Source organism: Megalobrama amblycephala, linkage group LG7 (genome assembly GCF_018812025.1).
Source record: "Megalobrama amblycephala isolate DHTTF-2021 linkage group LG7, ASM1881202v1, whole genome shotgun sequence".
In the NCBI taxonomy this organism is placed as follows: Eukaryota; Metazoa; Chordata; class Actinopteri; order Cypriniformes; family Xenocyprididae; genus Megalobrama; species Megalobrama amblycephala.
Window position 1 is genome coordinate 55838632 of NC_063050.1, and position 12364 is coordinate 55850995.

Here is a 12364-nt window from a genome sequence, read left to right on the forward strand (position 1 = left end):
GTGTTGATTTGTGGCTCTCGTGTGTGATGGAGGATACGTGATACTCGACGGCCCTGGGGTGAAAGTGTGCTGACCAGCTGTTGTGTGTGTGTGTGTGTGTGACACACCCAGATCCCCTCACAAACACACACACACACACACACACACACTACTCTTGAATTCAGACCAATGGAGATGTTTGGATAGATGCTTCTGTGAGCGTCTCAACTTCGACAAATATGCGGCAATAAGAATGTTGTGAAATCCAGACGTTACAGCTGCGCTTCCCAAAGAAAACACTCAGGAAGACAAACAGCTTTCTCCTACTGGAGTGTGTTTTTGCCAATTTTTAATAGGAATTAACCAAAATAAATGATTATGCAATTTATACAAGGCCATGTGCATTTTTGTCTCTTGATCTTTTTAATATTCATGATGTCAGGATAAAGTTCTGTTGTTTGTGTTTCTGACTGCAGTAATCATCTCATTTCATGCCTAATCAGAGTCGCTCATTATCACTAATGTTAGTGCAAACCTCCTAAACAGTCTTTGCTTGTGACCGTTCATCCCAAACTATCCAAATGTCAACTGACAATTTAGCCATTTTATGCATCATCAATTTCATCACAGATTTATGTAGTTCACTCGAATATGGGCCATTCTGGTGCAAACTGCTGTTTCACAATCATAAAACACATTTAAAAAGCATTTATGTATTCAAGTTTTAGATGTTTACTAAGACCCTTCTATTATCTGTTGAATCCCACAATAATATTTAAAATATCAGTAAGATTAATATATATACAATCATCATTTTATTGGGTACTTTCAATTGGGAGGAGTCTGTCCAGGTTGGTTTCACGTGACGTCACAGCAGCAGCGCGAATGTGTCCGGAGGGCAGGGAGTGATGTTTCTATATAGGAATCCTATCAAAAACTCAATATTCGTATGTTTTGCGTTGTTTATGGTTGCTCAAATCGTTAAAATCGAGAACCCAGAAGGTGTTTTTTTATCGTTTACATATCTTATACCGTTTTTTATAACTTATTTAGTTTTTTTAACTTTAAATGTTGTCGCCTTTTATAGCGTTTTGCGTCTGCTGATACTGAAATGAATATGGATACCTGCTTACCTTTTGTTTTTGAATTGGTTAAATATTCACATTCTTCATGCTATCGTTTGCAGGGAGGAGAAGATATTTTATCCTATTGAATGATAATTTGGTGTTTTAACTTCATTTTTGTAGAATTCCGTTCATGTTGATCTGGTTACCATGAAAACAGTCACGCGCTGCTGCTTCAGCCGTCGTATTATAGAAAATGTCCAAATAAAATAAATGTTTAACAAGCTGACAGAAGTCGATGCATTTCTTTGTTGGAAGCGTGTAAATGTAACTAGTTTTAATGTTGTTTTTGTAAATATTCACTTTCCCATATGACCACGAAGGAGAATCGGAGGGTCACATTCAGGGACAGACACCGACACGCTGTATTTTTGTATTTATTTCAACAAATGACAACCGAAATCAAACCTATAGAAGCTCATCAACAGTTTTGAAGTGGCTGTTTGCAAGTTATAATCATTCACAAGCGAGTGAGTCATACTCACAACAATGTTAATTAAATATTACACAAAAACCAAATACAAAACTCAGCTAAGTACAGTATGTGTTTATTTTGAGTGAAAGATAGTGGGTTTATTTAGTGACATTATTACATTTGCTAGTCGTCTCACCTTCTCAACCAAGGCAAAAATTGTATTAGCAGTTTTTTTCCCCCGAACGTTATCGTGAGTTCCTATTACAGTTCTCGATTCAGCATAAATGACCAACAATGGCGACATTTTTCACAATCATGACAGAAAATTAAAATACTGCCCTTAACATCACTTGCAGAAAGGCAGCGCGATATAAACAAACCCAGACTAGAACTGAACACGGCGTTACGGCAGCTTAACATCCTCTATATCTACCTCCTCGATGGCAGTCAAGTCTTTCAATTCAGTGGAAATGTCGCTCCTCTTCATAACATAAGTATCACGTCCAACATATGTTGTGATTTTCTGTCTAAATCAGCACAGAACGGACTTTTCCCCATCTCTTCCATTCTAATTTTCACTGCTTGCCCTCCACCGGAATTTCGCGCGTCACGAGAACCACGTGACTGAAAACAACCTATTTCAACTTGTGAAAATGATATTGACATAATTTTTGCAAATTTGTCCATTGTTGTTTTTAAAGGTGCCCTCGAATGAAAAATTGAATTTATCTTGGCATAGTTAAATAACAAGAGTTCAGTACATGGAAATGACATACAGTGAGTCTCAAACTCCATTGTTTCCTCCTTCTTATGTAAATCTCATTTGTTTAAAAGACCTCCGAAAGAACAGGCGAATCTCAACATAACACCGACTGTTGACGTAACAGTCGGGATCATTAATATGTATGACCCCAATATTTGCATATGCCAGCCCATGTTCCCAACATTATCATTATGAAAGGCATTAGACAAGGGCAGAATGTCTGAATGTGCACAGCTGAATCAATCAAGACTAGGTAAACCAAGCAAGAACAACAGCGAAAAATGGCAGATGGAGCAATAATAACTGACATGATCCATGATAACATGATATTTTTAGTGATATTTGTAAATTGTCTTTCTAAATGTTTCGTTAGCATGTTGCTAATGTACTGTTAAACGTGGTTAAAGTTACCATCGTTTCTTACTGTATTCACGGAGACAAGAGCCGTCGCTATTTTCATTTATTAAACACTTGCAGTCTGTATAATTCATAAACACAATCTTCATTCTTTATAAATCTCTCCAACAGTGTAGCATTAGCCGTTAGCCACGGAGCACAGCCTCAAATTCATTCAGAATCAATGTAAACAATATAACAGTATACAATACTCACATAATCCTGACGTATGCATGACGAACACTTTGTAAAGATCCATTTTGAGGGTTATATTAGCTGTGTGGACTTTGTTTATGCTGTTTAAGGCAAGCACGAGCTCTGTGGGCGGAGTGCATGAGATTTAAAGGGGCCGCAACATAAATCAGCGCGTTTATAATGATGCCCCAAAATAGGCAGTTAAAAAAATTTTATAAAAAACAATCTATTTGGTATTTTGAGCTGAAACTTCACAGACACATTCAGGAGACACCTTAGACTTATATTACATCTTTTAAAAACATAATCTAGGGCACCTTTAATATATAATGTTTAAAATATATGTTAGATTTTTTTTATAAGTGAAGTTAAAAAATTATTTATTTTATATTTAAATCATGAAACTTTATGCAAAAAAAATGTCGCTACTGAAACAGTGTATGTTTTAGTTCATTGGCTGAGACTGATTTTAATCATTTATTTGGAGCAAATAAACTATATTTTAGTACAGTTATGCAAATGTTTTAGTATGCAAGTTAAAATTCTCTAATGTGATGTAGTCACTACTGAAACATAAAATAAAGTATATTGAATGATCAACTAAGATGTTATTATAGTGTTTGGTTCAAACTAATGAATCCTTCAGTTTGAAATCAGTTATGATAAACTTTATGCCTTTTATAAAGAAAGATTGGATTCAAAATGCAACAAATCTCATAAATGACACTTGAAATGTTGTTAAAATTGTTATTGATTTACCTGTGAAAACATTTTTTAAAAAATAGCAAAAAATATATGTAAACAAAATCTTAATAGGTCAATGTAAGCCTTCTTATTAAATTATTTATTATTGTCTTTTGGTAGTGACAAATTTGGGGAGAGGAAAAATATTCCAAAACTTTCTGAAAATACAAAACGAGAATTAACTGTACAGTTACTAGAAATGTGTACCTTGGATATTATACAATTTGCAAACATACAAAATTTGTAGAAAAAGACATTTCTTTGAACCAATAGGCCTATAGAAGCCAAACCAGCACTCATATGGTCAGTGCTCTCTTGGCACATTAAAAATTGTTAAATTTAAAACTGTATTTACATGTTATATTAAAAAACAAAACAGTAATAGTCAATACTTCCAATTAAAATTCGTTCTTCAGCAGAACTGCACACTGTTTATAGTTATTTCTGCGCATGTGGAGTGTGCACTGAACAAACTGTGTGCTTCCTATCCTAAACATGTGACATTAGTAATATTCAATACTATTTAGGGCGGATAGTATGCACACTGGGATGCAGGGTTAGGCTCTAGAACAATCCAAGCAGATTTCAGGGCCGGGACTATCTGATAATGACTGTTTTTGTTTGAAAAGTTGAGTGAAATGCGTAAAGCTGCGCTACACACTTTATACACTCATTATTATAATCCCAATATGCGATTTTGTGCATGTTCGATGAGTGTGTGTAATTAGTGTTGTTCCCGCCCTCTACACACACACACACACACACACACACACACACACACACACACACAGAGAGAGAGAGAGAGAGAGACAGAACTCTTCTTCAGTCCGTCAGTGAGTTTGATCATCAGTGCGCGCGCAGCGAATCAAACACAGCTCGGACACGCGCGCGTCTACAAACACTGGATATATATATAAGCGATTATTTCAGCGTCATACTCGGATTCTTCCCTAAAGTTCATCGGCTTTGTGGATAAAATGTTTGCGTCCGTGGCTTTGCTGATATTAATTCAGAGTAAGTGCTTTTGTTCCATGTGATCTTCTTAAAGTCTCATGATCTCCTTTAGAGAATAAGATTAGACTGCTCTCAGTGTGTGTGTGTGTGTGTGTGTGTGTGTGTGTGTGTGTTACACGTCATGTATGTTGCTTTGCTAATATAAAGTGTAAATCATCTAAACACGTGTTGATTCCACCTGCTGATAAAGTTTTGGACTAAAACTAAAGCATGTTATTAATCAGATGAGTCTATGAGTGTTCATTCAGTGCCATGATGATATTACAGTAAATACACACAGTAATTTGTTTGTGGAGGTTTGGAGTAATAATCTTATTAAAAAGATTAGGCTATTAAAAAGTGAGTTTATATTTGAATTCTTAATGTTATTAAACTTAATTATTGAGATGTTGTGATTCAGCAGCTTTTTTTTAAATATTAATATCTAGATTATCCTCATAATTATTAGTGACATGATCAATATTACTAACTTGTTTATTACCAAGTTCCAGTATTTGTGATTGTTCTTCTGCCATGAGATGTTTTATAGATTCAAAAGTCATTGAAAACCTCAGAATGGACGGAAAGTCGAGTCCAGGGTGGAGAATTTGACCCTTACAGTAAAATACAACATTTACTCCAGTGTTTTGTCCTCATGCAAACACTGTGAAGATCTCTCATCTGACGGCGGTCTGTGTGGTCAGTCAGGGTTTGTGTGGTCAGTCACGGTTGTTTGTGGTCCGTGTGATGCTGAGCGTGTTTGTAAGGCTTCAGATGTGTTTCTGCATCTGTTGATTCTGGCCTGAGTTTACTGTGATTCTGCTCAACATGCTGCATCTCATGAGATCTCGGAGAACACAAGTGATGCCATCAGTCTGAGAAAGAGCTTTAACTGTGTGTGTGTGTGTGTGTGTGTTGTGTCTGTACCAGCTGTTCCAGGCAGAGTTACACACACACACACACACACACACACACACACACACACACACACACACACACACACAAACACACACACAGAGGCTCTTTGTTTCTTCAGAGTTTCTCGCTTGAGTGATCAACACAACAATCAGTCACCAAAGGGATCATTTTCCTATTTATCCTGTATTTATACACACAAACATTCACTCTTGAGTAGTTGTAGTTTTTGTAGTTGTGTGTTATTAAACCTGTTAAGAACATGCCTGCTTCATATTTCCCCCAAAATTACAAGAAATGGAGCTATTTTATATTCATTTACAAACATAACTATATATATATATATATATATATTTACACTACCGTTCAAAAGTTTGGGATCGGTAAGATTTTTAATGTCTTTAAAAGAAGTTTCGTCTGCTCACCAAGGCTGCATTTATTTACTTAAAAATACAGTAAAATCAGTAATATTGTGAAATATTATTACAATTTAAAATAACTGTTTTCTGTTTGAAAATATTTGAAAATGTAATTTATATCCAGTAATAAAAGCTGAATTTTCAGCATCATTACTCCAGTCTTCAGTGTCACATGATCCTTCAGAAATCATTCTAATATGCTGATCTGCTGCTCAAGAAACATTTAATGTGTACAATTGTACAGAATATTTGTGTACAATATTTTTTTTCAGGATTATTTGATGAATAGAAAGTTCAAAAGAACAGTGTTTATTTGAAATCTAATCTTTTGTAACATTATAAATGTCTTTACTGCCACTTTTGATTGATTTAATGCATCCTTGCTGAATAAAAGTATTCATTTCTTTAATTTCTTTTCAAAAAAATAAAAATAAAAATTCTTACTGACCCCAAACTTTTGAACGGTAGTGTATAATGCTACAGAAGCTTTGTATTTCAGATAAATGCTGTTCTTTTGAACTTTCTATTCATCAAGGAATCCTGAAAAAAAAAGTACACAACTGCTTTCAACATTGAAAATAATCATAAATGTTTATTGAGCAGCAAATCATCATATTAGAATGATTTCTGAAGGATCATGTGACACTGAAGACTGGAGTAATGATGCTGAAAATTCAGCTTTTCCAACACAGAAATAAATTACATTTTATATTATATTCCAATAGAAAACAGCTATTTTAAATTGTAATAATATTTCACAATATTACTGTTTTTACTGTATTTTTAATTAAATAAATGCAATCTTGGTGAGCAGAAAAAACTTCTTTAAAAAAAAAAAAAAAAAAAAAAAAAAAAAAATATATATATATATATATATATATATATATATATATATATATATATATATATATATATATATGAGATTAGCCTAAATATTTAGTAGTCAAATATTACATTTAATATTTATTAATTTAAGATTTTGTTTTATTGTATTTAAATTATGCAGATTTAAATGAAAAATCTCATATTAAAGTCTTACTGTAAAACTGCATTACAATAATAAACATCTAATGAGAAAAATCATGTTAAGTATAATAAATATTATTATTATATAATGTATCATGTAATATTCATATTAAATTAAAATGAGAATTTGGGGTTAAATGTATCATTATAAGTTGTCATTATAATTAATAATGTTGAACATGAAGTACCAAAAATCTCATTTTCTCCTCTAACTTCAAAATTGTCCGACATTGTTGTTTTACCTTTTTTTGTAAAGGCCGTTTGACCTAGTCTTTGACGTTCGCTTTGTAAACACTGGATCGGTACTTCCTTCTCCGTCACGCGTGATCTTTCCAACATGATTGCGTCATGCGTGGAGCATCACAGAGCAGTGCAAGACGAGCATTTGTGATTAAAAAGTATATAATTTTTTTTTTTTTTTTTTTTTAGAAAATGTCCGATGGTTTCTCTAGATAAGACTCTTATTCCTCGTCTGGGATCATGTAGAGCTCTTTGAAGCTGCACTGAAACTGACATTTGGACCTTCAACCCGCTGAACCCCAGTGAAGTCCACTATATGGAGAAAAATCCTGGAATGTTTTCCTCAAAAACCTTAATTTGACCTGAACATGGCTGGATGTGTGATCAGACGTTGTTGTTGAGCTGTTGGTGTGCTTAAGAGCTGTCAGACGCAGTAAAATCAGCGAGCGAGTGTGTTTATGTGCTGACTCAGGACAGCAGTGACAGGTGTGTGTGTGTGTGTGTGTGTGTGTGTGTGTGTGTGTGGGAGTGTGTATGAGGTTCTCACAGGGACATTTGCTGTCCGTTCATCTTATCTGACCGCAGCAGCTCCTGTGAGCGTCTATCAGACTGGACACAGTGTTTTCATGTGCGCTGATTCCCGTCACACACACAATGCTTCCCTCCGTCTCAACGGCCGTCAGATGATAAGACGGCAGGTACAAGGTCGAGCTTGGCACGGAGGCGGCGATAATATTGAGCTAAAGTCTCTCCTCACCGCAGAACTGTATTAAAGCAATATTTGACCAGAAATAATGATTCTGGCATCATTCACTTGTGACTTTCACATATGACTTTCTTTCTTCAGTGGAGCACAAAAGGAGACGTTCAGCAGGACGTTTGACAAGGAGCAGCATGAACGACCTGCTAAACATCTGCTTTTGTGCTTCACTGAAGAAAGAAAGTCATACGGATTTGGAACAACGAGTGAACATCACACACACACATATATATTTACAAACTTTTATGTTAGATGAAAATAATCGCGATTAATTGATTTGACCCCTATTATTTTTATTTTGAGAAGTACATTCTACCGTACAATATTAATGCATTTCTGTTCAAATTTCAAGTTAAGTGAAGCCAAACTTTTATTTTGTCAGGTTGTAGTGAGTTTCTGTGTGAATCTGACGACCGTTTTATAAATGTAAATGAAGTGAATGTGAGCGGATGATGATTGACAGCTGCTCATGAGCTTTGATAAGATGTTCCCGTTTTATGCTCCAGATCTGGAATAACACGGATATGGAGGAAAGTGAGCATTCCTTTAGCATGATCTAATGAAGACATGAGCGTTATGACACGCATGTGTTCGCCGTCTGCTGACAGAAGCTTTCCAGAAAAATCGCTGTTGTTAGTGCAAACTAAAACTGTTAAAAATCATTTGCATTAATCGAAATGAAGCTCAATTGAAGTATTAGAGGAAAAACTTGAAAATGAGAAATGGGAACTTGGTGACTAACTAAAATAAGGTTGAAGTACTAAAATTACTAAAACTGAAGTGTTGAAATGTCGTGATGACGTCAAATAATGAAACAACGGTGATAAATCAAGCGCTCTAATCACCCACAGTCCTGTTTTTAATGATTTTGTCTGTCAGGAAACAACAACTCCAAGTGTTTTGGATGCTCAGTTTCTGCAGGTCATTATCAGCTGTACTTTTACAAGGAATTGCACAAGGACACGGTCATTTATCTGCACTCGAAAAAACTCACTTTATTCAAACAATTCATTTCATTGTGATTTAACAATGTAGCAGCAATAATCTTTCGTGGTTCTTTCGGGAAAAGATTTGACTGGAGTCTTCATTCAGGTTTCAGTTGTTTACTGAAAGTTCTTGCACGGTCAAGAGTGACAAAATAACACACCTGCTTCGGAAATTAATGGGAACTTGACACAAAAATGCCATCAAATTGAATAAAAATGCTTCCAAAAACCAAGATATGGTGCAAAAAAGTCTCTGTATAAGTTCTTGTTTTTAATATCACACTAGCAAACTTGCTGTTTTCCCGAATATCAGCACAATTTTAAATGTGACTTTATATAACAGTTCAATAAACGATAAGTTAAAAGGCTGTTAGGTGACACGTCTATTTTGTCAATGAAAATAGTTCCAAGCATTAGACCCATTGCGTGTCTCCAAGCAACACAGTTTCAGTTTGAATCCGCGGTTTTGAATGAATCGTTCTAATGAATGACTCGACGATTCACTTCAGCTTTGTCCCTGAATGAATCAGCCATTTTGAGCAAATCGTTTGACTGAATGATTCAACGACTAGCTCGTTATGACAATGATTTGCCGCCACCTACTGGCGGTTTTAGTATCATTTTATTTTAGCTGAGGGACGAAGATTGAATGCTGTTTTTGTTTTCTGTCGTGATTGTAACGATAGTTCTGGTTAAAGAGATAGAAAGCATTAATAAATAGACTATTAAGAGCGAAATATGAGAACATTGTAAATATATTAGAGATAATGTAATTGCAGAAACAATTTTTGTCTGTCTTTTTTTCCTCTGATTTATATGAATGCAACATGGATCTTATAAAAGCATCGCGGCACAAAGTGAATGTGATATTGTGATCTGCTCTGGAAAGCTTTAGTCTCATCAGTCATGTCATCATGACCTTGATCTTTTGTGGGTCGTGGTCTGATAAGGGCCAGCGCTACGCTAATGGCACGTGGGCAGAAACAGGAAAGCCAACAATGGCCGTCATGTTATTCAGGAAGGGAAACACCTGCTTCCTTTTCCTGTAAGTAAATCAGAATCCGACTTTAGCCACAAACAGACAGGAGAACAGGAGCAGGACCTTTGGGTCTATTCAGTACAGAAGTCAGTGAAGAATGAGACCAGCTATGTTTAGAAATCTATATTGTGCATGTTCATCCCCCTGGGAGTCCGCAAACACTTTTCATAGAGCGCTATTCGCTGCTTTGAAACAATCTTTATTGTATAAAGCGCTATAGAAATACATGTAAAAAAAGATTCACTGCAATGATTCACTCTTCAGTTGCTATGTGGCATAGCAACATCAAAACCCACCCATGCCACCTCAGGAACCACATGGCATCACCCTAGCAACAACTCAGAACACATATATATCTATAATCTAGCAAACACCTTGAACAGTCTAGAAACTGCATAACAACATATCAAAGTCCACTCAAAACATTCTAGCATTTGCATAGGAACAACCAAGCAACTACTCAGAACACTATAGCAGCCGTAAATTAATGCTTTAGCAAACATCTAGAACACCCTAGCAACCACATAGCAACATATCAAAACACACTCCAAACGCCCTAGCAACTATTCAGAGCACTACTTAGAACCACCATAAATAAGTGCTCTAGCAAACACCTAGAACACCATAGTAAGCTCATAGCAACACCTTAATAACCACACTGAACACCATGGCAACTGTATACATACGCCCTAGCAAACACCTAAAACTCCCTAGCAACATATCCGAATCCACCTAGAACATCATAGCAACTGCATGGCAACATGTCAAAACCCACTAATACCACCTCAGGAAGCACAACCACTCTAGCAACTACATAGCAACACCCTAGCAACTGCATAGAAATACACTAGCAACTACTCGGAACACTATAGTAACCATATGTAAATGCCTTTGGAAAAACCTACCTTATTAACCTCATAGCAAGCAATACATTAAAAATTCCTTACAACTCCTTAACAACCACACAGAACACCATAGCAACTGTATAGATATACCCTAGAAAACACCTAGAGCTCCATAGAAACCACACAGCAACACATTAAAACATTCATAACATTCAGGATGTCAAACTAATTCAAACACCTATGACACCCTATCAACCTTATAGCAGCACACTAAAAATCACTTATAACACCTCAGCAACCACATAGCAACACCTTAGCGACCACACAGAAATCATAGCCACCCTAGCAACCACTCAGAACATCATAGCAACATATCAAAACCCACCCATACCACCTCAGGAACCATATAGCAACACCCTAGAAACTGCGTAACAATAGACAAAACACACTCATAATACCCTAGCAACAACATAGCAACACCCAAGCAACTGCTCGGAACACTATAGCAACCATATGTCTATGCCCTAGCAACCGCATAGCAACATATTAAAACCCACCCATATCACCTCAGGAACCACATAGCAACACCCTAGAAACTGCACAACAACACACAAAACACACTCATAACGGCCTAGCAACCGCATAGCAACACCCTAGTAATTACTCAGAACTCTATAACAGCCATATGTCAATGCCCTAGTAAACACCTACAACATCCTAGCAACTGCATAGCAACATATCATAACCCACCCATACCACCGTAGGAACCACATAGCAACACCCTAGAAACTGCATAACAATAGACAAAACACACTCATAACACCATAGCAACAGCATAGCAACACCTTAGTAACTACTCATAACACACTATAGCAACCATATGTCTATGCCCTAGCAACCGCATAGCAACATATCAAAACCCACCCATACCACCTCAGGAACCACATAGTAACACCCTAGAATCTGCATAACATTACACAAAACACACTCATAATGCCCTAGCAACTGCATAGCAACACCCTGGCAACTACTCAGAACACTATAGCAACAATATGTCAATGCCTTAGCAAACACCTACAACACCCTTGCAACCGCATAGCAACATATCAAAACCCACCCATACCAGGAACCACATAGCAACGCCTTAGCAACCACACAGAACATGTTTGCAACCTTATAGATATGCCTTAGCAAACACCACATAGCAACACACTAACAAACATTCATAACACCCTAGCAACCACTCAAACACATTAACGACCACACAGGTGCACTCTAGCAAACACCTAGAACTCCCTAGCAACCACATAGCAACACACTAATAAACATTCATAACATTCAGGAAGTCAAACTACCAATGATGGACTTATAACAACTGACACACCGCAAACTAGCTTATCATCTGAAAGTTAAACACAGCTGGTTTTTGGGGGAAAATATTTTTGATTCAGTATTTTGGAGACTGAGATTGTGGTGTTTTTGTTGTCTCAGTTTCAGGCGTCCCTGTCGTCCCCGTCACCGTCAC

The 12364-nt window shown here is 36.4% G+C and overlaps 1 protein-coding gene across 1 annotated transcript in view; it reads left to right on the plus strand.

Moving 5' to 3' along the window:
* The first annotated feature begins 4420 nt into the window (after positions 1 to 4420).
* Positions 4421 to 12364, plus strand: part of jam2a (junctional adhesion molecule 2a) — a 15757-nt gene continuing 7813 nt past the window's right edge. The window contains 2 exon segments of the mRNA XM_048198185.1: positions 4421 to 4630; positions 12331 to 12364. The exon segment at positions 12331 to 12364 is cut by the window's right edge and continues 38 nt beyond it. Of these exon segments, the coding sequence (XP_048054142.1) occupies positions 4594 to 4630; positions 12331 to 12364 (71 nt within the window). The 5' untranslated portion in view covers positions 4421 to 4593.